This window comes from Montipora foliosa, chromosome 3 (genome assembly GCF_036669935.1).
Source record: "Montipora foliosa isolate CH-2021 chromosome 3, ASM3666993v2, whole genome shotgun sequence".
Lineage (NCBI taxonomy): Eukaryota > Metazoa > Cnidaria > Anthozoa > Scleractinia > Acroporidae > Montipora > Montipora foliosa.
In genome coordinates, this window is record NC_090871.1 from 49,674,509 (window position 1) to 49,702,008 (window position 27,500).

The 27,500-nt window shown below is 39.2% G+C and overlaps 2 protein-coding genes across 3 annotated transcripts in view; one reads left to right on the top strand and one right to left on the bottom strand.

The window, feature by feature from the left end:
• LOC137997566 (uncharacterized) overlaps positions 1–4,739 on the bottom strand; it is a 14,211-nt gene extending 9,472 nt beyond the window's left edge. Inside the window, exons 1-3 of the mRNA XM_068843642.1 lie at positions 4,622–4,739; positions 3,682–3,788; positions 3,176–3,238 (exon numbers count right to left, since the gene is read on the bottom strand). Coding sequence (XP_068699743.1) covers positions 3,176–3,227 — 52 coding nt within the window. The 5' untranslated portion in view covers positions 3,228–3,238; positions 3,682–3,788; positions 4,622–4,739. The remainder of the gene's footprint in view (positions 1–3,175; positions 3,239–3,681; positions 3,789–4,621) is intronic.
• Positions 4,740–13,483: 8,744 nt separating this feature from the next.
• The window catches only part of LOC137997569 (1-phosphatidylinositol 4,5-bisphosphate phosphodiesterase eta-2-like), a 35,853-nt gene continuing 21,836 nt past the window's right edge, over positions 13,484–27,500 (top strand). Inside the window, exons 1-12 of one of the 2 annotated variants that reach the window (XM_068843649.1) lie at positions 13,484–13,731; positions 13,961–14,107; positions 18,018–18,218; positions 19,727–19,766; positions 20,323–20,452; positions 20,533–20,642; positions 21,865–21,931; positions 22,927–23,020; positions 23,585–23,702; positions 24,164–24,249; positions 25,145–25,265; positions 25,519–25,604. In XM_068843649.1, the coding sequence (XP_068699750.1) occupies positions 13,605–13,731; positions 13,961–14,107; positions 18,018–18,218; positions 19,727–19,766; positions 20,323–20,452; positions 20,533–20,642; positions 21,865–21,931; positions 22,927–23,020; positions 23,585–23,702; positions 24,164–24,249; positions 25,145–25,265; positions 25,519–25,604 (1,327 nt within the window). In that variant the 5' untranslated portion in view covers positions 13,484–13,604. The remainder of the gene's footprint in view (positions 13,732–13,960; positions 14,108–18,017; positions 18,219–19,726; positions 19,767–20,322; positions 20,453–20,532; positions 20,643–21,864; positions 21,932–22,926; positions 23,021–23,584; positions 23,703–24,163; positions 24,250–25,144; positions 25,266–25,518; positions 25,605–27,500) is intronic. The other variant, XM_068843648.1, reaches the window with a different exon arrangement.

Here is a 27,500-nt window from a genome sequence, read left to right on the forward strand (position 1 = left end):
GAACATTTTCGACAATATCAACGATGACAACCCGAATTTTTCATCAAAGCTCCAGGAAAGCTGCAGTCACAATGCCGCCAACAAAAACAATAGCACGGAGGCCTGTGACGGGTGGCGAAAATTACTTTTCGAGAATCCAATTTTTTAATCTCGGTGTGTATTTAGCTGGTACTTGAAAAACCCCAAGATGATCGTTTTTGCAAAATAACACAAGCAACTCAACTTTCGTTTTGCGTTGGGATGTCCACCCATTTCTGAAATTGTATAATTGGAAAATGCGCCGTTACGTCCCCGAGTCGCGACGTCCTCAAGTCTCCGGCCCCCCGACCTCTGAGTCCCCACGCCCCCGAGTCCCCGCGTCCCTACGTCCCACTTTTCGACACAGCCCAAACCGGACGATCAGCTGTTTTGAGATTTGAACCCTAACGGTTGATTTCCCTTCCTATGTATCTTCTTACAACTGATGACGCGTTTCCTTCACCGGTATCCTCCGGTCCACATTGATCGAAATCGAACGCAAAATGATTGAAAAATGGTTCCTCAAAAAATTGAATTTCAGTCGCTTTCTGGTTAATTTCTTTATAAGACTAGCGAGAGAATATTGTTTACACCCCAGTTGCTGGAAATAAGGCATTTTCATCAAAATTTTAGCTATTTATGGATGATTCAAAATTTGACCGAAATCGCTTTGATTCCTTGTCTATTTTTATACAGTTAGTGACCACTAGTGACAAGCCCACAGTCATTACTGTATGCAGCTTTCGTTTCGCGGATAGGATTTCAACCGCAGCGTAACACGATCGTTTGTATGTGTTTAGATCACATACGATGCTTCAAATCAACAAGATCAATTCGTATGGTGAATTTACCTGGACAAAAGGTCAAATAGGACTCATCTGGTCCCTGTGGTGCACTTTTTCGTGCGTGCAGCATCGATCTTATCTTATGTTTCTACATTAAATTATTATTCGACATCATCTGGTAGATGTTCTGCGGATATGCATTCGAGTGAATTAGAGGAGGAACAACCAAAAAATTGTCTTTTAAATCTGCTCTCGCTGCACGTGTTCAAAACGGTGTTCCACCAGCCTACGTTTCTTTGCAGACGCTGGCACGATCGTGCCACAGCAACGTGCTGAGTTTCGTGGAAGGAAAACAGAAGAAGAATAAATGAACACACCTTGAGAAGTGATCTTCTCCTTGCAATAAAACAATGTAATATGGACTGTTGTACCAGTTGTCGTTGCCTTCTGGCGTTTAAAATCGCCTTCCTTAAAGCAAACTTCATCCGGCCTTCCCATTTTAGCTGCTGCTCTATATGTGCAAACGCTGGATGGAAGGATTGTTTTATCGGTTCTGGCTTTGATTTTCAATTTGGCGCGACTGAATTAAGGACGTTCGCGCCCAAAACGTTCTCACGTATAGATTTTTTTTAAACTTGCCACGCAGAAAGGTAATGATCTACTTTTGCCAAAAAGGCAACAAAAAAAAAAACAATGTGGGGTCACCGTGCTCGTTTTCGAGATCATGAGTTGCACTTTTTTAAGATTGCGTTATTTTAAGACGATGTTAGCTTACAACTGTCAGCAATAAAAAAAGCTACATTAGTGAAATTTAGAGCAGGTAAACGTACCCAATTCAACATAACTAATATAACTAAACAAACTTTTGCAGCTGATGTTCTTTTCCGAGGTGAAATAGACCTTGAAAAACGATACATGCTAGTCTAAGAAGGAAAACTTCGTTCGTACAAGAGAATAAAAGGCGAAATATTTGTAACTTCTCACGTACAGATTTTTTTTTTGTTTTTTGTTAAAATGGACAAAATCAGGAAAGGAAGTGATCTCAGGAAAGAAAAATGGGGGTCACCCAGAATTCAAGAGAGTAAAATCGCTGCGAAGTTCTCAGAGCGATTGTCTATTCGCACTGTCACGCCATTGCGTGACATTTCCGAGAAGATCTGGGTCCACAGCTGTCCCATGACGCCACACGCATTTCACGTTCCATTCTTGTGGAAAATGTTTGCGCCTTTAGCATCGTGTTTACCTTCGTGGTCTGCGATGCATGACGTGTGCGTGACATGCGCGAAAAATTCGCAGTAGCAATGGGCGCGAACGTCGTTTAGTTTCATATTTAGGCATAACATTTGTGTCCTAAAATCCCCAGCTTTGTTCCAAGGAAAAGATTTGCAAGTTACACCCTTCAATTTCATGTGCTTCTAGTCTTTTTGTCAGGAAATTAGTCATCATTCCTGTGGCAACTGCAAGGAACTTGGGCTCATGGTTTGATTCTAAGATGACGATGGCATCTCATGTTACAAAAACATGCAACTCTGCGTTTTACTATCTGCACAATATGAGACGAATAAGAAAATATCTCTCTGAAGAAAATACTAAGACTTTAGTTCATGCCTTAATTTCAAGTAGAATTGATTACTGCAATAATCTGTTAAATGGATTCCCGGAATATTAAATCAAGAAATAACAGCGTTTACAGAATATGGGTGCTAGGCTAATATGCATATGCATAATATGTCGTATTACTCCCTTATTGCCTTATTGGTTGACTTACATTGGCTTCCTATTATGTTTTGAATTGAATTAAAAATTCTGTTGATTGTTTTTAAGATTTTTAAGGGTCTAGAACCTTCATTTTTGCCTTCTTTGATTACACATAAACCTGAGTCAAGATATAACCTAAGGAACTCTATTGATCGTACTTTACTTAGTTATCCTTCCGTTAAGTCTAAGGCAATTCTTGTTGATCTCGCATTTATCTTCCCTGCTCCAACGTTATGGAATAATACGCCTAGAGAGATTAGAGAATCTAACAGAGTTGATTGTTTTAAAGGAAAGTTAGGACTTTACTTTTTAAATATTATTATAGTTATTATTATTTATCGTAAAGCGCTGTTAATCAGCATATGTAAATAGCGCTATATAAGTGATTAAACTATCACTATCACTATTACTATTACTATTACTATTACTATTACTATTACTATTACTATTACTATTACTATTACTATTACTATTACTATTACTATTACTATTACCATGACATGATTAATTATTTGCCCCGTAATCTTTCTCAAGATAAAAACTGATTTCGAATCACTTACTAGCATTGTTGGAACTAACATCGTACATGGTTGCATCATAAAATTGACAGTTACCTTGGCGTTCCAGAGTTGTGTTCTCTCTGTTCTCTTGAATCGTTTTTTCCATAATGGACAAGCCTTTAAATGGGAAATTAAGTTCATAAAACACCAAGGAAAACTAGAAACGAGAGAGTAGCAAATACTTTGTCCTGTTGTATATGGGGGGAACGCGAATAAACCATAAGAGAAGCCTTGTCCGTCCTGTAGCCTTGGCCTGTGCGTAAGCTCTCCTTTTTGCGAAAATCGAATTGCAAGACTGCATGCGCGAGCGACAAGCGAAAGTTCAAGTTCGTGCGCGAGATATGCATGTTTCGCAGTCCATGGTTATTCGCAATCATCTAAGATGGACAGCTTGCTCACAGACTGATCCTTATGGCAAGAACTTTAATATCATCTAAAGCAGAAGCTTCTAAACTTTTCCTTAATTTACTCTGGAGAATGATGGCTACTTAGCTTCAACCGTAATACTAATCAGGATAGCACGGATGAAGACTAGAGAGGCTGGGAATGGAAATCATTACCTTGTATTTACGATGCTAACTTCCACTCGTATCCACGAAAAGCCACTCTTAACAAATCTTCAAGGAAATTTGGAAACTGAAAGGTCCAAGGGTTGATTTGAAGGTACCTGCAATTTCATTTCTCTTTTATTTGTATAACTAATTGGTTGCACCTTTATTATAGGAAACTAAATACAATAGAAAGAGGATAGTGAGTGAAGCACTGTCAAGGTAGTGACAATAATTAATCCGGAATGTAAAAATACTTCGTTCACACATTAAAACCTTGTCGACCCAACTGCAAATACGTAACTTGCAATATTCATCCCCAAACTGAACGAATTCAGTGTTTACGTTTTCACTGAATCATGATCACGGAAAACAAGTGTTGGCACTGTCATATCATGATGGCTCTTCTCAGTTCTTGAAGTACGTCAGTTATATTCGTCCGTCGATGATTGGGAATCCGGGAAAGAAAAATCAATGATGCGGTACATAGCAACGCCTTTGTTCAGGGCTTGACACAAATTGTTCAAAAACAGAAAACAAGAGCTAATTGTATCGAAGTCAGAATTTTACTAGTTTCATTTGGTTAACTATTTTTCTAAGAGTTCTAAGAAACAATCGTACTTTTGCAAGTTAAAATGAAAATCAATATTTGTCGAGATAGGAAATACGAAATCAATGTTAACAGTGGAGCTATGCGTAGAATGGAAAGACAGTTCATGTCATATTATTAGCGTGAACGTGCATCATCGATGAGGAAGCGTGTGAATTGTTAATTAATTAAAGAGCGAAAGCCGAGCTCGCGGTAACAGTTGCTTGAAGGGCACACGAGAGAAAGTGTAAGCATGTGAAGGGCTTAATTGTTATAGTTATCTTGTGGATCACCACTTGATAAGCGAACATCTTATAATACACAAGCCATACAAAGGTGGATAACGCATTTCAGCGGACTTACCACTATCCGGGTAATGAGTGCTATAAAAGCCAGTTCATTTTTCCACCGTCCGACATTATTCAACAGTTAGAAGCACCCGACCTTCCAGCAACTATGTCCTGACGCGCACTTTAATTCAAAGCCAATCAGTTAAGTTTCTTTTGTTATTATGATTTACAACGGTACCATGCATAATGAATTAAAATTAAGCGAGTTTACCGAAATCATTTAGAAATATCTTGCAAACATTCCAATTTTTCTGTAGTAGTTATTCATAAAAACGCTATTGGTTGATCCAAAAAAGATAGCGAGAAGCAATGTAATTTTATATATCAGACAAAACCGGCTAAATTACATAGAAAAAAATCCCACTTATTTAAGGCAGGTCTCATGCTTCGTCGTAAACTGGCGGAGAAAAAGAGAGCACCCTCAACATTTTGTTAGCCTACGAAAGGCTTAGCTAGAGGAATTTTCAATTCAGTCTTATCCAGAAAATTGAAGAAAATACGTGCACATGTTGTGGTAGGGTTTTTCATCCATGCAAAGGACAGTTATTTGAATCACGGTTAACGTTTGCGTGAGCAGGCTTTCGGGAAGGGTCAGTGGAACTACAAGCAACACGATTTTTTCCTTTTGAATTTAAGAAAATGCATGCATTTAGTTTGATGACCAATTAACGGAGGATATGCCAAAAGGGTCTCCGGCTATACTCTTGGATTATTGTACCGTTGTAAGACGTCTTGATGGCTTTGAAAGGACCGAATAAACACTGCCACACAACATTGGCGGTTCGAATTGCTGTTTATTGAATCATAGACTATTTGATTCAGAAAATATGGTGCATTTTTTGTATGACACATACAGACAAAAAAACGCAATTATTTTAACTTCGGATATTATTTTATGGACGAGGAGATGGTTTTACCTTAGATTTGCTGAAGGAAAAGGTTTCTCTACATCAAAATATCCTTGACAAATATTTTACTATTCCCAGTTTTAGCCGAAAATGAAGTGAAAAGAAAACATATCTAAGTGTTGGATGTTATTCCAATGATTATTACGAAAAACGGATTCGGATGGATATGGACTTAAGTTTCATCTTGGCACAATGCATAGAATGGCAGAAACAAGACAGGGCTGTAAATTGCCCAAGCTGATTTGAACTGTCTCCTTCTTTTGAGACGATACGGTTGGAAATCCAGACCGGTGGGAAAGATGTGCACGGTGAGACTTTTCATGTCTTGAAATTCGGATTGGCCTTTTCAGTCCGCTTGTCATGCAAACTGCACAAACTATCCAGGAGAATTCGTTTATTAGTGGAAACAAAACTTCACAAATCTTTCTTGCAAATTCAGTGTAGCATGCAACGTAACTCAGCAAAAATGTGGAATAAAATGCCACTCGACCCATAAAAAAAAAAAAACCATGAACACAGATATTTTACGTTGCCAATTTGCGTCTGGAGAACTAATTCGTAATATACACAAACTGAACAAAATAGTGATGTACAGACAGGTTCATACAATAAACACGTATTCAACCAATGAAATGATGTATGTAATGGATCATATATTGAACGTATTTCAAACTTTCGAGTGTATGGCAATTCTTTTCGTTTTATACTTGGATTTCTTTTTGATTGAGTTTTGTATTTAATTCGTCTTTTGTATTGACTTCGTTTCGTCTGAAACGTCTTTGTTGAAACTTCAAAGCGAAATGCCAGGGAAAACGATCCGAGAGATAGCATAGTACTTGCGACAGTCCCTTTCACGCTCACTAATAAGAGATGGAGATATGCGACCGCGCTTTAGAGTGGACGTGAAAAACGGAACGGGTAAGGGAGGGGGAGGGGGGGGGGGGGGGGGAAAGCGAAAAGCGCGGAGGGGTAACGAGGAGAGCGCGAAAGGAAGAGTCATGCCACGGCTGCCGACATCCACAGGATTCTAACGCGAACTGGGCCGAAGTGATATGCGGAGCTCTTATTTATACTCGCACTACAAGGGACTGGCGCGAATAGCATAGTATTTGCGACAGTCCCTTTCACGCTCGCTAATAAGAGATGGAGATATGCTCCCGCGCAAGGAGACGAAAGTTAAACACGGCCTTAACAGCCTAGGAGTCAGCCATACTTAACCTCACACCTATCAGGTACCACACTTAAACAAGAAAAGAAAACTCCAGACCATCCAAGACTTAAACTAAGGCGAAAGGCCGGTGGGAAAGGCGACAGTGAAACGGCGGAGACTGTTCAAGTCAGTGTAAGAAGAGCCAGAAGGGTCGTGACGGGATAATAAGTTTGAAGGACCTCCAGGACGTAAAACTTGAGCAACTTTGAAATAATGAGATGACGTAGGAGCTTGGCGCCAATCGACATGCTCCATAACGTCTGCGAGCTGGCTACCCGAAAGGGCTAAGGTGATGGCCAAGCCTGCTCTAAAGCTGAGCAAGGTTTCTCCGTCGTAAGTGTCTGCCTCTTGCAGATAGCCACGGAGTCGCGACTGCAAAGTGGCTGAAAAAACCGAAAAGAGAGCTCGAATAAAAAATATCTACAGGCTGCCAGCCCTCGAGTGGGACAGCGAAAAAGGCAAAACAAAACAAAACTCAACGGATAACGTAAGCACACAAGGGAGATTAAATAAAAATGGCGAAGAAGACGTGTAAGGACCCACCCAAGGGATGGCAGCCTGAGCCGTCAGTAATCCGACTAGGGCATTAGACACCCTTTCAGGCTACCATTGGAAGGGATATGAAACAATTTGGGAGGACGCGCAACTGAAAACACAAATGAATGGGAAATACCGACATAAAATCATTATAAACAAATTAAATAAACAAATTCGGGAGACGAGACACGCACATGGAAAAAATAAACCCGGCGTTTGTGAGGCAAAGCACACAAAACATGACCAATAAACGTGTGCAAACTAGGTAAGGGAGCCGAAGGGAGATAAAAGGCACTACACAAACCCGGTGTTTGTGAGGCAAAGCACACAAAAACATGACAAATAAGCTTAAAACGTGTGGAAACTGGGGAAGGGTCCGCTGGGAAATAAAAAGCACTACAGAAACCCGGAGCTTGCGAAGAAAGAAGAAAACGGTACTAACAAACGGCCACGCGGAATAACAAGACGAAGAAGAATCGGGGAAAAACCAAAGCAGTAGAGCGAGCAAATAACAAGAAATGAAATTGACACCTGCAAAGGAGCAGGGTCTTGTTGAGGATTGTCAACATTAGCTGGAGCAGCTGGAGGCTGAACAAGAGCTTGGGCGGCTGGAACTGCAGCTTGAACAGGAACTTGAGCGTCAGCCATAACACGGTTCTGCACAAGAAGGATTCTAACGCGAACTGGGCCGAAATGATATGCGGAGCTCTTATTTATACTCGCACTGCAAGGGACTGGCGCAAATAGTCTAATTAATGACCTTGATATGCACTTAGCGTTGCAAAAACTCACAATTTATGTGAATAATCTTCTTTGAAACCTCACAATTTCGGCTGCAAAATACACATATAGAAAGCACTGATTAGCCTGGCGATGGATTAGCCAGGAACGAAGAACGACAAATGAGAATTTCTTTCACGGTGGACGGTGAACACCCGTCTATTAGTGTTCGATTCCTGACGTCACTTGGGCCGTGGCACCCGTCACAATTCTCCAACCGTTTTCTTGCGACCAACAACTATAACGTATAGTAACCACTTTAGGAGTAACGTATTCATCTTTTTCAGCACTCTTTTCAGAAAAAAAAAGAAAGGAAAAAAAACAAACAAACAACCATAACTTGTAGACCTTCTTTAGTAATATCGCGCTTCCAATGGATGTTTTTGTCACTGTCCTCGGGAGCCTATGGAAACAAATAGCAAGCCTGGTTTGAGAGATCCTTGATAACTTGCCAGATTTTGGTATTTTCTGCATTTCCTCAAAACTTCGCAGTGATCCACCTATGACGTCAACAGAGGTGTTGTACGTTGACTGGTTAATTATAGATTGGTAAATGCAGTTTTAAATGTTAAGAAATCGGTGACTCAGAAGATACATTATGTGAATAGCTGTTATTACAGCTGAGCCCAAGTTTCAGCAGTGTCCGTTTCAGAGAGCGCGAAAGAGAGACTTTCGGGTAGACAGTGGATAAAATTAAAACTAGACGCTCCATGAGCGTAAACGGAGTTGCCTGTGGTACGTGTTACACAAAAATAGAAGGCACTGAGTTGGGTGGTGTTGAACTGCAGCGTTCCAGTTAATTTTTTTTTCAAGTGGGGGACCTTTAAACCGTTTGAGGGGTCACCCAGACGTTGCGTCAGCAGTGGCCCTTTGGCTCACATGTTCGCGAGTCGAGGGGTGAATCCGGAACTTCCAGAGAGAGGTTGCGGAAGAAATTGCGTCGAGAGAGCACCCCACATGCCCTCTATCCGACAAATTCATGTTAGGGATGTATATATTTCAGGGAAAAACTGAAATGATCATTATCGTAAATGAAACCGCCAGATGGAAACTGTACCACTTAAAAGTCGGTTGGTTACAGAAGCTTTTTAAATACTGTAAATACTGATGACAGGACATTTTTTTTGGCTTAACATTTGCACCAAGAAGTACCATAAATGCCGGGAGTTAAAAGTAAAATTCAAGCTAAAAGATACTCTGGGTACCAGAGGAATTTTTTCAAGGTTGGATCGAGAGAACGGTCTGGTCAACGGTCGAGCGCTGCTTCGGAGTCGCAGAGCGTTCCCTCCGACCTTGGAAAAAAATTCCTCTAGCACCCAGGGTAGCCAAAAGACAGATGGAGATAAAAAATAACTAGTTTGTTGATAAATTCTTAGCAAAAGATTAATGACAATAGATCGTAAAAACACTAAAATTTCGGCAGTCTCTAACTTCCTTGAATCACAAGGAATTGAAGGTCAATGTTCTGTCAAAAGAAAGAAAAAGTGCGGGTTATTTTACGTTCCACAGGATTATAAGCATTGAAGGGTTGTGAGACGGGACCTCCGGCTTGTCGTCCTCATCCGAAAAGACTTGAAATTCTAACTATTTGCAGATGTAATTACACAGGCAGAACTTTCTCCTCAGTTATTTAAAGACCCTGAGTGTTGGTCCGGCCGCCCGGAGTTGAACTCACGACCTCTCGCGTGACAGCCCGGTGCTCAACCAACTGAGCCACCGGTGCGCGGTGAAATAAACGCGATGGAACAAGCGCGGAATAAGCTTTCTTTCATATAAATCTTTACTGTCACACTTCCAATTATGTTTTACCTGAAGATCTAGACTGTGCGGAATTGAGTGCAAAAAAAATGTAAATAGCCTTATAACTGAGATGCAACTTCACAAAACTCTTACAGATGCATTCAAGGCGTGCGATTCCCGTAATGTTTTTAAAGCCCATACAGAATTTGCCATTTGTTTTCGGTGTTAATTTAGAACCAAAGCACTCTGTTGATACAGAGATCAAATGTTGTCGAAGTCCATTACTCGTCACTTTTCAGATTCCAGATGTTGATTTTTCACCGCCTGTCTTGTTTATAGAATTGACTTTCCATTCTTAAGCTCCATAAGGGTATACTGTTTAAAGATCTACTAAGACACCGTTCGTGTTACAACAACAACAACAATACTTCCATCCCATAATTATAATAAACTAATAACAATTATACAATACTCATACAATAACAACGATAGTACAGCAGATGATAGGGGTGCTGGCTGCCCGAAATAAGCTAAAAGTTAAAAATGCCAGGTAACCAGTTTTAACTACTTTTCTTTTAAAAAAAGAAAAGTAGTTAAAATGTTCCGTTCAGGGACACAAGAACAAACAAACATAGATACACACAAAATAGAGATAAAAAGAGTTAAGTAAACTAGCAGTATCGTAAAGTGACTAAAATTCATACATTTCAAAAGAGTATTATTTTTTTAATTTCTTAACTTAAAATTACAAAATTGACGTACAGATGTCTAGTAATCTTGGATAAATTGCGTTTCATTTTCTTTTTAAACAAAGACAATGGAGATTATTTTAATATTAATATCTTCGTCAATGGACTTCCAAACTGATGGGCCTTTGAATATGATATTGAATATTCCGTAATTTGCTATTGCTTTTGGGAGATAATAAGACTCTTTTGCAGCAAGTCTTCTATTATTGTAATGGGTCTGTGTTATTTTAGTGAAAAAAGAAACAAAGACAGGTGGTAGTAATGGGTTATGATATTGATACATAAAGATTGCTAAATAAAAATTCTACTACCCCCTGGAACCTAAAAAAGATACCCACAAAGACACTGCTTAGAAGGGGAGTGTCAGGAAAGACGTTTCCATACACAGAAAAAAAGAAGAAAAAAAAAGAAACGACTAAGTGCTACCCATTTTATTTCCGACTGTTTTGCCAAGTTATAATGCGTTCCTATCCAGAATTTACGTTTTTCTCAGGACAAGAGAAAATGCAGTTGTTGAATGGGAGCTGTTTTCCGTAGTTTCGCACATTTGGGGTTGTTACTACCCCCCCCCCCCCCTCCCTCCCCCCAATGTATAGCTTTTTATATTTCTTAAGGTTTCACGTTTCTTGCATGTTGCACTCAAATAAAATAAATTTCCTTTTAATTATATCGAGCCCTCATAGCACCACTCGCTCGTTTTATCATCTGGAAGGCGAGAGATCATCTCTTGACTCACGAATAAAAATTTATGGAATCATTCACGTCTTGGACTACAACATAACAAAAAAAGCAAGCTACCTAAATACGATTCTAGACTATGATCTTAGGCTAATCACGCGATAAAGAAAAATTGCATAAAGAACATGGTAAAAGGAACAAAACTAGAAAATTCTGAATCTACTTTAATCTCGGAGATTAAAGTAGGTGCAGAATTTTCTAGTTGTTAGTTCAAACCACAGAATAATATATAAAAACACACAAGAACACGTAGGCACACGGCTTAAGGAATTCGGGCTCATAAACTTTTATCTCCTGTTTCGAATCGGAGCGTTAAGTTTTTTATTGCTACAGCAAGTTCCGCAAAGTTAAATATAAGCTGTGCGTCTCGAAATATCAGTCTCTGTGTTATGCCACTGTGGGTTGACTTAGCTTGGCAATATATAAAGGCCTGGCCAAACGCACGTAACATTTCAAAGTAACATCTTGCATCATTGTTGGGCACAACATGCTGCGATGAGTTGCAACATGTTGGATGATGTTGAATCAAATTTGAAAACGGTAAAAATTTTCGTGCAACATTTTGGATGTTGCATGATGTTGTACTCGTTTGGCCACATTCAGGCAACATTGTTGCACTAGGGCATGCGCGCCAGGTACACTTTGTTGCGCACCAGGTGCTGGGGCACATGAACGCCGACATGTTACGTTGAAACTGTTGCTTGCGTTTGGCCAGCCCGTTCAACACATGTCGCAACATCTTGCATCAGTGTTGCAAGATGCTGCGTTGATATGTTGCGAGCGTTAACGTTTCGCACTACCTCTTCGCCTACAAACACATCCATATGTTCTATACAATGCCTTTCCATACTTTCTACCATAAAATTAGGCTAAACAAACTTCGAAATACTCGAAAATAAAAGCGAAGGAAATAGTCGAGAATCAAAAAATCACACAGTCCTTCGATAAGAAATTCTTTTTTGACCCGAAAGCGTCGTTTTCACGCCTTCTAAAACTAACACTGCTGAGACGTGGGCTGAGACAGCTGGTCATTGGTTACTTGTTCCTTCTATCGCGATTTGTACCTTTCATTCCTTGTTTGTTTAGTGAATCGATGGAATTGATATTAGTTTATTGTGCTTGATTGCAGCAGTTTTGTGTAACTTAGCCATTTTTTTCCACAAGACCATAATGGCTTATTGTTAGTTTCCAGTTGATGAAGCAATGGACAAGAACTTGGCTAGGAGGAGAAATCGGCCATTACAATGAAGAACAATAATAAAAGCAAGGTGACACACACCAACACCAACCCGGTGTGGCCAACACATCACGCATGCGCACAACCCTTTTACCCGGTCAATTAGCAGCAATGGACAGCTGTTTCGACCTTTTGGGCCTCAACAGCATGGCGTAGCTAACATACCAGTCATGTGTTTTAATTGGCAGCTTCACATGCCATACATGTGGTGAGCAGGGTTGGGAACGGCAAAACTGTTCTCCCACGGCAAGAATGAAGATCGACTTGTACACTTAAGGCCCAGGCAAACGGCTTTAATATTTGCTTCAACGACCTTTAGAATTGTTTGAGCGCTGTTGAACGATGTTGACCGCTGGGATGACAAACATTTTCAACACGTCATCTACATTTGATTCAACCAAGCTTCACTAAGTTGTTACCATGGATACAGACATGGATACGTCGTTTGCAGACCGTTAATTGGGTACGCGCATACCTAACAATGTTGAACGCTGTTGAAGCAAAGTTTAAACGAATTTTTTAAACTCTTTCAACATCTATTCAACTTCAATTCAACATGTTTCAACACGTTTGAAAGGGGGAATGGGAATTCTAATATTTAATACTTGGGTGCGGCTTTGCCCATGCCCATGGTGCCTTGGTCATGAAGTGGTTGAAACCCGCCATCTTGAGTGACGTGCTAATGCTAGTTTATTACAGCAATTAAACGGTTTCGACACTGCTGTTCAACAAAATCGAACAGATTTTCAAGCAAATGTTGAAGACGTTTGCCCGGGCCAATATATCGCAGGGAGAAAAATGAAAGGGGCCATGTATTTTCATGGCGATTTCGGGCATGGTAGGTGTGACAAGACATGTTGAAGGTAATCTAATTAATGTCTCTTCCTCACTTTTAAAAGGTTGTTCCCTCGTGCTGACATCTACTGGGTGTCTGCCAATAGCGTCAAGTTTTGTCCAATCGACTCATGAATTATGCAGAAAAGGAAAAAAAAAAAAAGGTTTCTGTGACTTCCTTTGATGATAATTAGGTTCACTGAACGTTAATTCTGAGGGTAATTTTAAATGAAGGAAACAAGTCGTTTGTTTGGGCTGTAGCGATGACAGAGCAAGGCCCCGACATCCTCAGCCACGAGACGAAAATCGCAAAAAGTTCTATAGACCAGTGGAGGAAATATAAACATCGAAGATCAGCTAAATGTGCCGACAATCACAAATTTGCCAACGGTACGGGATGCAGTTATCTACTCTTAAGTGCATGATAAAATTTTACGGTCTCGTGGACATTATAATGATAAAAAAAACTGACGCTTTTCGTTAAATTTTCTCACATTTACTATAATACCAATAAGTGAAAACAATACATCACTGTTGCCAATTAGCAGAGACATGTTTTGTTGCGTATGACAATTTCTAAGTAATTATAACTAACTGCTATTTTATGCTTTTATTTTAGTTGGAGAATCAATAGATGTCATGCATAAGGGCACTGTAATCACAAAATTGCGAAGCTCCTCGAAGAAATATCCCCGAAAATATTTTCTTGATCAACAAGCCGCGAATATCTGCTGGATTCCTTCCAAGAAGGGTGTTAGAGCCAAGAGTAAGTTTCCACGCATCTAAAAACTAATAATCCCACAAAATGCTACATGGACGAGCTGCAGTTGTTTCTCTATATTTAAAAAGTCGTTTTTATTTCCACATTTTGTGGCTGAAATGGATCTAAAACCAAAAATAGTCCAGTGAAATAATTTAAGAGTATGCTGTTTGAAATGTATTAAATTAGTGTAATTATTCATTTTGGTCTAAACGGAAGTTAAAGTGTAACTTTTACTCTCAGAATTTTCTCTCCCCTCAAAAAAATATTATCTTTTTTTTTATATATAAGGCATTACGAGCAAGTTGATTCTTTCTAAGGGAATGGTCTTAATTAAGTGTTTCATGAATCCTAGTGTATTACCTGTTTATTTACTTGGGTAATTATCCAAACTTGTTTTTAGATGGCAAAGCATGCACCAAATATAAAAAATAAAAAAATAAAATCACTTCCAGAAGGAAGAAAAAATATTCTGAGGAAATCATTAAAAAAAAATTGAAAATGACAGAAAACAAAGATACAGTGATACAGTGTGTATCATCAGGAGCGATATGAAAGATGCAGCCAGTTTCAATCAATAATTAATTACTTCGCCGCGAACAAAAGCCCTCTTTGCCCACAGCCAAGTATTGGGCATCGGATGCAATTAGTTGGAATAACATTGGGGCGCTGTAAACGAGGAGAAACTTGTCGTTGTACAAATAGTTGGTTTGTGATTCGGACACATTAAAATATTCTAATGACAACTTCATTAAAAAAAAAAGTGTCGCTGAAGCCACAACAAACCTTGTCATAGGATAAAAAGGATAAAAATGATCCTCGCATTTGTCTGGACAACTGACACTTGGAAAACTTGAAAAACTTGAAAAACTCAACTGGCTCAGACTGGTTTTTCCAACCATTTTGCACGGCAAGAACATGTATATTTAGGATTGTTTTGGTTAAACTATAAAATAATGCTGTTTCATTACAATTTACTTACCCTGTGATGATCTGATATATTGACATCGCGTCAGTAACTTGTTTTATTAACAACATGTTGCACTTTAAGAATTAGTATTAATGAGGGCTGAGGGCTTCGAAAAATATTTCATTGCTATACCGAATCGTCCTATTTAATATGATTTTAAGGGCGTTTAAAAATGATAATTGATCAAAATTACTTTCTCTAACGCAATAACGTCCCTTATGCACTGTTTAATAAACTAGAAGGAGTGTTTTATCGCGTTCTAAACAAAGTAGTAGCCAAAACGCGATGCCAGGGCCGGGGCCGGGGCTGGGGCCGGGGTCGGGATCAAGGTTGAGGTGTCTTTATTTTTCCCTTTTTTTTCCAATTTTTTTTGTTTCAATTTTTGTCGTTATTCTCTTGTACTGTTATTTTCGAATGACCGTCATCTTTCCTTCATTTATGGTGGAAATTAGTACAAAAAATTAAGGAACCTATGGAAGCTATATGAAAGCTAGATCTTAAGGGACATCTTGGTTTTGTTTTAAATCGGACTTTTTTTTATTGTGTTTATGGAATATACGCCATGCCACTGCCAGAGACACTGAAGACTCGCTGAGCTCCACACTTTAAAATCACATCGTAACAATGATCGTCACGCAGTATCGCAACGTTTTCATTTGCTTCTTTGTTCGTGTTGTTTTCAATGTTGTTGTCTCTAGGAGTAAGCGTATATTACCCACAAAAACTACAATTTCAGTCGGACATTCTCTTAATTTCGAAAAACAAACTAAGACCTTCTGGGTGTTCACTCTTCATTTTGAAGAAAAGAATTTTTGTCGTTATTGTCCTGTTACTGTTACATTTTAATGTTTACTTCGTAAAAACCTTCTACCCAGTACAATTAAAACGAAACAAGATATAGTCACAGTTCCACCACGGTCGTTGCGCAAAGTTCTCATTTGCTTGTTTCCGCAAAATTGCTGTCAATGTTCTTGTGTTTTTATCGTAAAATTGGATTCGATACTTTGACGTCCAAATAGAATTGGCTAGCAAGTTCCTGCTCGAGTCTAACTTTACTACAAACCGTTTGAAGTAAAGTCAGACGACTGAACATTGACAACAACACGAACAAACAAGCAAATGATAACATTGCGTGAGTGCGTGACGATCTTGGAACTGTTATTCTGTTGTTGTTGTTGTTTTTATTACGAAGTAATCATCCTGACAACGCGATTTAAAGTGTGGAGCTCAGCTAGTAGTCTTCAGTGTCTCTGGCAATTGGCGCATATTCCAATTTCGAAAAACAAACGAATTTTTGGAAAGACAAACTTAAAACGCTTGCAAATTTTAAAACACAAAATGGCCTTTAGGAGATTTAATAGCTTCCGTAGGTTCCAATTTTTTTTTTTGTTTTTGATTTTTTTGCACCATAAATGAAGGACAGATGCCGGTCATTCGACAATAACAGTACAGGAGAACTGAACGACAAAATTGAAAAAAAAATTAAAAAAGAAAAGAAACCCCGACCCCTACCCCGGTCCTGGCCCCGACCCCTACCCTGGCCCCGGCCCCAGCCCCGATATTTTCCGAGTAGAGGGGGCAGCTGTACAAAGGCTAATTAGTACGCTTTATATAAGGAACGGAGGAGCGTGCACGTGACGTTTTTAGTGGTGACCTGGTAGGCCATTTCGATCATGGGAATAAACTATGAGAGGGTGATGTGAAGTACTATATTCAACCCATGCAAACCATGTGAGAGTTAGCCCTACTAATGGAAAGGGGCCCACCCAAGGGCAGAGAAAAACTCTGTATGTAATTTGAACACACCACCTTCGGGTTAGATCATCGCTGCTCTACCGACTGAGCTACAAGGTCAGTCAAGCTACAAGCTCTGTCCATAAGTCATATCCAGTAGTAGAGCTAACTGTCACATGGTTTACATGGGTAGAAAATAGCACTTTACTTCACCCTCTCATAGTTAATTATGTTGAAATATAAGTGCTTCACGGCCAACGTTTGCATAAATGTAACCCCTTGTACTTGTACATATTCATTGCCGTGAATTTGACATCTTCAATTCCCACAACTTGCGCCCGTCTGACCTTGTAGCTCAGTCGGTAGAGCAGCGGTGATATAACCCGACGGTCGTGGGTTCAAACCCCACGCTGATCAGAGTTTTTCTCTGTTCTTGAATGGGCCCATTTCCATTAGTAGGGTTAACGCTCACGTGGTTTACATGGGTAGAAAATGGCACTTCACATCACCCTCTCATATTTAATTCTGTTAAGATATACGTGTACGGCCAACGTTTGGATAACAGTAACCCCTTTTACTTGTACATTTCGATCATGAAAATTTAATGAGTTTTTGAATCCGTACTTTTCCCCCCTTCTGGGAGTGGGTGTTGGGGGAAAATCTGGAAAATTTGGAAATCGCCCCTGTTTGGACTTTTGTCCTAAATGCATTACCATTTGAAGAAATTCGTAAAATTTCGTTTTGGCATCGAGAACCTGTCTTTGAAATTGTAATCGCTTTTACATTTTCTAAAGACATCTTCCGGGAAAAGAAAACAGTTATCAGGAAACTGAAGTAAGAGTAGCAGAAAAAATCGTATCCTTTGTGTTCGTCCTTGTTCTCCAGTAACGATTACTAACATGTTATTGAGAAACTCTTTTTAACTGAAAGAAATGAATAAAAAAGACATGAATACATAGATAAACATGCATAGAGATAAATAAATGAATGAATGAATAGATGATAAACGAAAGAATGAATGGACAAAAATACCACTCGAGCTAAGTTACTTTATTTGGCATGGGCTGTACCTCACACACGTGGAAGACGCATGTGGCTTGGAAAGAAATGCCCTACACTTTGTTCCCCTGGCAAGCACTTTTTTGTGGCCTCGGATTTCAACTTGGATTGATAACGTTAGAACTTCTCTTGATCGAGATGTGTGCTTTTCAGTTCCAATAGCGTCAATCAAAGAAGTGCGAGAGGGATCCGCTACTGATGCTTTCACTCAATGCCCAGAGATATATGTAGAAAGCAAGTGTTTCTCGATCATCCACGGAGAACATTTTACTACCCTGGACTTGGTCTTCCCGACTCATGAGGAGTTCCTTCATTGGACCGTAGGACTTCGATACTTGTTGGCAAAGAAGTTAGGTATGTGGATATTAAAGACACGAGAGATTTCCTTTGTAATCTTGTGCGTTGCTAAGGGTCTTTCGTTTTCTCTGCAGACAGTACTTATTGTAGCCACAGGTTATGATGTTCCAAATGTAAAAGAAAAGAAAGAAAGAAATGCCATTAACCCTGCCCAGATAGAGTTCACCTCTATGGCAACGGCTGTCGCATAAACGCCCAATTGATACTCGAGCAGTGACATAGTTTTGCAAACAAAAAGACAAGTGTTGCCTCATGACCTGATCCTTTCCTTTTTGTCCCCTTGCAAGCTTGAAAATATAAGTTGTGACGATAATTGATTTTTGGTTGAACTGTGCAAAATTGTTCTAAGAAATTGGTTTAGACATGGAAGAGAAATATCAACAAGAGTCGACTTGTTAATTTTTGATGGAAAAGAAAACCATTGGCCGGACATGGTAGGCAAACGTGAATAATCGAATCCTTTTTCAAAAATGCTGATCATGCGTGACAAAGCTTCTCTTGATGTCTTTAGCTCGACAATTCACTTCTTAACCTCACTCCTCCTTTTTTCTTACTCTCAATTCTCACCTTGGCAGGACTTATTCCAGGTATGTAAAATATCCTTCCACTTTCTTCTGATTGTCTACTTTCAGTGGCATGCGCACTATAGCATTTCATCTTCCTTGGCAGGAGTCGAGCCTACGAGCTTCCAATTATTAGTTCGGTTGCTGTACCGTGCATTGAGCTTTTGGAGACTCATCGAAGTCAGTGGTACTGTATAGCATCCGAAATAAAAATCGGAAGGCGGTACGCTACACTCCTGCAATCGAGCACTCTTTCTTTTTCCTTCGAGTATTCTCGAGTCACCATAGGAAAAAAAGAACTCTTCATTTTATCTGCCATCGATCTCAGGCATTCATTTCGAAAGAATAGGTAGTCAGCTGATCATGGTGGCGCCACTCTTAACGAAATCGAGGCGCTACTGTTTATTCCTTGTTTATATATACATGCGGCACTCAGCATGTCAGACTATAAAACTGAAGCCTGTGATGTGGGGAGGGTTATTGGTGGGCAATGATTGCTCGCATGTCCTTAACCTACACAAGCACCCACTTCAGCACCCGGTTGGCTTATCATTGTTTGGCCGCCATGACGTCAAAGAGTAAACAAAATATATATTATTACTGATTTCAATCCAAAAGAAAAGAAAAATTGTATCATTGAACATGTTCTGCACTTATTGTACTAGACATTTCCGATTTTAACCACATTCTGATAGAAACGTCTTTTACAATGGTAGGTATTAATTTTTGATTTTCTTTGTATGACTTTATTGGAAAACTGCATTATCCTATTATCCTAGGCATTAAGTTAAAGAAGATACGAACATTAATGATCTAGACAAACTAACGGAAAAATTATTAGAGCTACTTATAAATAACTTTGCATTTGTGTAACTCGAGGTTAACACGGAAAAGCGCAAATGCCAAGTTAGAACTTTGCTTGTTTTTATTGTTGATGAACAGCTGAGGATGAGCCACTCCGACGTCAGACTTCAAGGGATCAGTATCCTTCATGATCAAAATAGAGAAAAAAAAGTGATCGATCGAGAGAGAGAAATGTAGATGCAACAAATGTATCATATCTAAAACTACAATGACTGCAAAATTCTTGCGCGCTCATTGGCTAATTTTTATTGTCAATAAGCCGACAGACACATAAATTTATAATTCATGCGATAATGATGCGATAGTACTTGCGTCAGATTGAAGTTTCTGTCATTTTTGTCTCTCGTTCTTCTCGTGTTTTGACTTAATTCTGATCCCTCTGCCTTTTTGTTATTTTTAAAAACAAATTGATGCCAGTTTTTTATGCGTCTGTCCAGCTATTGACAACGAATTTCGACGTAACATTGTCAAAGTAGTCTGCAGATCAGTCTGCAATGTTATGACGAAATTCATGATCGATAACAGGACATACGCATGAAAAACTGACATCAACTTGTTAACTTTACGATCACATTGTGTATATTGCCAATCATTTAGAGTAGTCAAGATCTAGAACAGTTGAGCATTTGCCCGTGAGTTTCTTTCTAGAATCTCTTTTCTTGACCATTCATTAGATGGTTGAAAGAAATCTTTCTTTCGGCCGACAAAAGTGGAGATGGGTTGCTCAGTGTGGATGAAGTTTTTGCTTTGATGCATAAGCTAAACGTGAAAATATCAAACAGAAAACTGCGAGAGGCTTTTAAGGTTAGTATGCCCTGGTGTAGTTTAAAAAAAGTCTCCCTCAAAAATGCATTGATTGTGTCCTTTGCTTGATCCAACCATAGGCAGCTGATACTGAGAATCAGGACTCGGATGGTCTCTTGGATTTCAACGAGTTCATCAATTTTTACAAGAGTATCTCTACAAGAAGAGAAATCTATCTTCTTCTTCTGAAGTGAGCTATCATGATTAAAACAGCCCGAATTAACACACTTGTTGGATTAGAGATAAACACATAAAAAAGGAGCGTAGCACTTCGATGAACTTTTGCGTTTGCCGAATCACAGGCTGCCTATAAATCGGTTCAAAAAATCCAGGAAATCCAGTATCCGACAAACGTTGTGGTCTACAATCATAGACAAAATCGTTGGGAAGGCTAGCAAGCCTTCTTTGCTTCTCTCCCCACCCCCTGATTCGATGTTGTGCAAAACTGAACGATTTTAGTGGGCAATTGTTGTGTTACTTTCCAACAAGAATATTCTGCAAAACTAAATGGTTTTAGTGGGGAATTGTTGTGTTACCTTCCAACATGAATAGGGGATGGGGAGATATTCTTTGGAGCCTTAACAGAAGTGGGTTGAAATACAGCACTGGTGTGGTTTATTTTGCAAAACCTTCGCAACTACTTTTTTCTATGATTGTAGCTTAAGGACGTTCGCGCGAAAATTGTTCAACATTGATTTTTTTCTGAAACTTTTACCCCTGTAAGATGATGAGTTAGTTATGTCAGAAATGTAAAAAAAATGGGGGGTTAACGACTTCGTTTTGGAGAGAACATGCCCGGAAAAACACCCAAAATGTGACAAAATCGGGCTTCGTTAGCGAATAAGGCCAGTGTCTGTAAACCCAAATATATTGCAATTGAATCTTTGAAGTGAAATCTTCTCTGCCAAATATTGTTTAAGTGGACTTATTAAGTGAATTTAGTCAACTGGTGAGGTTCCTTAAAGATCAAGTTCGCATTTAGGGACCACAGTTTCACGCGCCTTGCAGCCGCAAGATGGCAGGATTTGATGTCCCGTGAGCAAAAATCTTGAAATTTTTTTAACTTCCCACATTGATTTTTTGTTTATTTTTGGACAACGTGGAGATGATTGTAAGTAAAATCCGTTTCTGGAAAGAAAAATAGGGGTCACCGAACGTCCAAGACCGTTAAATCCAGGCAAAGCTATAGCAATGGCCTTTTACCCTATCATTTCTCATTTTATTACTTAGCGTGCGCGCTTGTGTATGACGTGGCGTGTGCATTTGCGTGCGCAGTAAGGATGCGCAGAAACAATTGGCGCGAACGTCCTTAAGAAGCTGTTGGTAAATTATATACCGAGGTGGACACGACAACTGAAACCATTTTGCATATTAATTAACATGGAGTGTCACTTCTGCTTTAAAATTCTCAGGTACGGCAATAGTAAAGAGCACATGACCGTAGATGAACTCAAACTATTTTTAGAAACGGAACAGAAGGTAAGGAGGCATTGTTACACTTCTTTGCTCATTGATAAATAAGTAATGGTGATAAGACTTCACGTCGTCCAATTCGGTCTGTAAACATACTAATGATTAACAAAAGCAGACGGCCGCGTAGCGGGAGTCCGATTTGTTTAATTACAGACCGAATTGGACGACGCGAAGCCCCGTTACCAATTAATAATAACCATTACAATTTCCAAATGCATTCTTTTTTCACTGTCTAATGTTACGAAATCGTCCATTTTGGAATTTCCCCAGCTTGGTAGGGTTAGTAGTTGTTGCTTGGGTTATTGCGATAAATTCTGTGATTGGTGGATTTAGCTGACGGCACTTAATATGATTGGCTGATGTAACTATCCGATTACAACCCTACACAATAATTACTGAAAAATAAAGCAGTTAATGCACCAATCAAGTTTGAGATAATTGTAATGGTTTTGATTAACCCTACAATTGGCGGTGGGACTACCAGTGACCTTACATTACTTTCCTTGTGCAACGCAATCAACTTTTTTTATTTGCGGAGGAAAGCAAAGAAGTTTCAGAATAAAACCATGGTTACCGGCGACGATTATGCTGTTCATGTGGTTAAGGGTTTGGTTCACAGTAGTGCTCATAATGGCGTACTGGTGAGTGATTCCCTTCCAATGAATACCATTTCATATGCAGAGGAAATCGAATGAACGCTATTGCATGTCGTGATCTATGGGCAAGAGTGTGTTTTAAATGTTCTCAAAAGTGCACTAGCAATAGGTGCGCACAATTTGAGAACTTCCGAAGCTGTTTATTTATTATATACTGAACAAGTCCATCGCTGTGTTTTTAAAGCAACTTTCTTATTGTACTCTATCACCTATTTAAGCATTGCTCATTGACCAATCAGAAACGCGTTATTCTTTTTTCTATACCATTTCCTTGAAAATTCACATCCTTTTTTTTCTTTTCTTTTTAAAAAAGAACTTTTCTATTTTCTATCACGCATTGTACAGATGACTGACGTCACCCCGGAATATTGCTGTCAACTCATTCAAACATACGAGCCTGTTGAGAAACACAGAAAAGCTAGTATTCTGGGGATTGATGGTAAGAATGACTTGTCTGCGAGGCCGACCATAAATTTGTCAACATGATTCCGAAGCTTCTAGGACGGTAATTGAGTTTTCCTTGCTCACTAGGAGGCAAAGAAATTAAGAGCAACACGTGAAACGTATTTTAACATCCCCATGCTACACGCCTTTTGATTGTCGCAAAAACTCAAGAAAGCAAACACCATGGACCTATTAGTAAAACCAATGACCCGAAACATAGGCCACCTGATTTTTGTCAAATTTGGGACCTTGATAAGTACCTTTCAGAACTTAGAAAACTAGGGACTAAAAAAAAAAAACGACATTTCTATCTCCCTGAGATCAGGCATCTTCAAGTTGCGGAAAAAGCGAATAAAGTATACTTTACTTTGATCAAATGAATACTAAGTCTAATATAACGGTCTCGTAGAGATTTTAAATTACCTTGAACAGGTGGAATGAAGTTAAGAAAATAGTTATAAGGATGTACGAAATTTGTCCTCCGTACTCTATTCTCGAATTGCTTGTATATATATACAACTGCAAGAAATAACTGCTCAAGCACATACATTTTTTGAAGGATTCACTGGATATCTTCTGGGTCCAGAGGGTGATATTTTCAATACAGAGCATTGCAAAGTCAACCAGGATATGACCAAACCACTGTCACACTATTTTATCGCCTCCTCGCATAACACGTAAGATAATGAATTTTTTATGTACGTTAATTAGAGTAAATCTAAAGAGAGAAATAATCCTCGCACTTTTCTGGAGAATTTAAGTAATTGTCTTTCATAGCAAGACACCTAAAAAATTAAGGTGGCGTTAATGCTTTAACAACTGAGCTATGAAGCAACCCTTGCTCACCAAAGCGTCTCCAGTAGCTCAGCGGTTAAGAACATGCATCCGGCTAGATTACAGAGTGTCGCGGTTCAAATCCAATCTGGTGCTCGGATTTCCCGAGTCTCCATTTGCTGCACAATATCTTTCATGCAATTCTCACATTACTCGCTTAGGTGATTAGTAATTTCGCGTTTTAAATACTTGCTAGATATCTCATGGTCACTAAAATGTCTTTTTCTTAAAAAAAAAAATCTTGCTTAGCTTTGGGTGCCACCGTTGTTTCGACTACTTTTAAGCTGATACCAATTTATTGTAGGTACTTACTTGGCGATCAGCTCACCTCCAATTCCAGCATGGATATGTACGTCAGAGTCCTCCAGGCAGGATGTCGTTGCATTGAACGTAAGAACATGACGAATGCAAACCCCTCTGGAGTCCATGTGTGGTGCAATTAGTGATAAACTATTGTAGTCTTAATGCATTACTTTTGATTTTTTATCCCATCCAGGAAAGAATTGTTATTAACTGAAGTTACTATTTTTAGCTCACATTTTATTGAAGAGTCATATCACATTACAATTTTATTTAGCTCAACGCCGTCATCTTTTTTATATTTTCATAAAGAGTCCTTACTCACGCTGCAGATGCGTAAGTACGGTTGTTTAAATAACAGTGCAATTTATGCATTTCTTATATACACAGGAGAGTTTAACTGGAAAATACACCATTCATAAAATTCATACGGAGCTAGTGGGGATATTGATGACGTCACTTCCCGCCTTTGCATGGTTGTTTGTGCAAAATGGCGAGCGATAGATTCGTGAAGTGCTCTGAAGTTGACGGAAACTCCTCCTCTGAGAAAAATGAAATTTGCTAACACGAAAAATAAAACTTCATACAACATAAAATTATCCATGGAAATTAGCTCGCAGATATAAATGTTATGTTCTCGTGGCAAGAACAATATCTTACTCGTTGACTGCGCTCACTCGTGATATATTGTTCACGAGAACATAAAATTCATATCTTCTCGCCACGGTGTAATATCCACTATTTATTTCACTCCTGTTTACTCTTCCTTCGCTCGATTTTTTCCAAAGCATACACCAATTTAAGATGATTTGGTCTGCAATTAAATTTAAATGCTTGTTTCGTTCTTAAGGCCAAAAAGAGTCAACAGAATCTTTTAAGAGCTAAATGAAGGCCTGATATTTTTGGCACTATCCGTGCCTAATAGAAAAGGAAGTATACTCTCTAGATTTAACTACGTCTGTAAATCTCCATGCTTATTCTGCAGTTGACTGCTGGGATGGAAAGGATGGTGAGCCTGTGATATACCATGGTTATACGATGACGTCGAAAGTCAAATTCCGTTACGTCATTCTCAATATTAATGATTTTGCCTTTCTTCACAACAAGTAAGCATCATGCCATTGCACTGCATTTACATTTAAAAAATGATGGTTGCATTGATTTTTTACGTGCAGAAAGAGTTACAATTGTTGTATACCTAAATGGCCACCAATCAACGAGGGTAAGACTTTGCCTTGAATGGGATGCATTACGGGATCGACGCAACATCCGAGATACTTTTAGCTTTCGATTTCTAAAGTCTTGACATGCGATGGACTTTGGTGATCGATTTTGATTATTTTTTCTTTCGTTTTCTAGATACCCAGTTATTCTTTCCTTAGAGAATCACTGTAGCGTCAGTCAACAGAAAGTCATGGCAAAAATCATGCGGGAAATTTTTAAAGGTATCCTTTTCACGTTCCCCCACCACGTTTGTTTCACTTTAACTGAGATTGTCATCAATTACAAAATGACATGAACTTGAACTTACTAGACTCTTGGAAGAAGAGATATTTACTAACTTTAACAAGTATATCCTAAGCTGAAAAGGCTAAACAGAACCGTTAGTTCTTACTTCGGGATATTATTATGTTCATTTCCAAGCAATTAAACCATATTGCCACTAATGGATGATGGGTGTTGTACTGGGTCAGAGCTGCCCAGTAGTTAGGGCGCTTGCCTTAAAATCCGGGGATCCCGGATTCAAGACATGTTGAGACCACGGGTTAAATTTGTTCCCGGTTGTCCCTGGTCAGCTGCACTTGTAAATAGCCAACTGGTTTGCCTCCGGTCAGTTGGTATTTCTAAGGACAGTGCCTACTAATTCAAAGCTTTTCTTTCGCGGTTTACTGAATATGCGGGAAAAGCAGATATGCACAATTGTTATTGCATTTGACAACCCGCGTTTTCCTAGCGGGAAATCATATTTATGCTCAATCAAAGCCATTTTAGCTAAACGATTTGTGTTGGTTTAAGGGTTTAACGTTGGGGAACGAAAGACGTCGTGTCAACAGGTAACAGCAGAGTAAATGCAACAGGTAGAGGACGGGTTTATGTGTAGAGCGAAGGGAAAGAGAGCAGCAGCGAGCAAGAATGAACAGACAAAGAGCTAGCGAAAAGGATCGCCAAAGGGAGCGAGTATGGGATAGAGAACGGAGGTAAAATTGTAGCGAAGAACGTCGCCAAGCGGAACGAGAAAGGGCTAGGATAATAGGCAAAGGCTCGAAAAGGCAACGTGACAGAGAAATCCAGAGGCGGTGGGAACGGTAACAAAACAACAATTTGTTTAAAGAATGTAAGTAAGCGTAATTTCACATCAGTTTAAAAAAAGATCGATGATTGATTTTTATAGTCTTAAGTAAGTAAGCTTTAATTTCATCAGCTAACCATAAGATTCGCATTCCATTTTTTATTTCGGTGTCTTTGGATAATGTCAAATAAGTTTCCAATCAAGTAGCGTCGCCTGCCAAGTTCTCAAAACAATAACCAGGGCCGTAGCCAGAAGAAAAATATGACTGAGGCAATGTCCGTAGTTAAATTCTCTTCGTAGGTATGATGAGTGGCGAGTACATTTGAAAGACAACACTGGAATCACCCTTTACTTTAAAATTTCACGAAAAAATGACTGAGGCAAGTGCCTCGGTTTGCCTCATACTGGCTACGGTCCTGATAACTGAATTTTTAACTGCAAACATTATCTTCTCTGGCTTAAAGTTATTTTGTTGTTTTAGTGGAGATTCCCTTTGAGTATACTTCAGAAGGCCATGGTATAAAGAGTTGCAATAATGTAACATTCTAAGGATAAATGATATTCTCAGCAGCAGAATCTGTTGGAAACCTCCAAATTTTTGAGATATCTCTTATCGAAAGAACGAGGATTTGCACAGTGACCTGTTTAATTTGGTCTTCACAGCATAAGTACTGGTCAAATTTGAAACCCAGCTTCGTCGCATTCAGTTAAGTATCAATTTCCGCTTCCCCGATTCGCAAGGTAGAAAGTTGGATGGACGCTTTGTACTTATATTGGATCAAGAGGATTTCAGTTTTGTCCTGATACAATTTCAAATTGTTTGCTGCATCCATCTATGGATGTCCTTGATACAATTCTCGATACATGCCTTTGTAGTCATAACCGTGTGAATCTTGTTTAAAAGCATATACAGCTGAGAGTCATCTGCTTAGAAATGGTACTTAAGTCCAAACGTGTTAATTAATATCAGGGATTGGCAACATGCACAGCACGTACAATATGAGTCAAAGTACCGATCCCTGTAGAACACCAGCATTAACACAGAAGACCG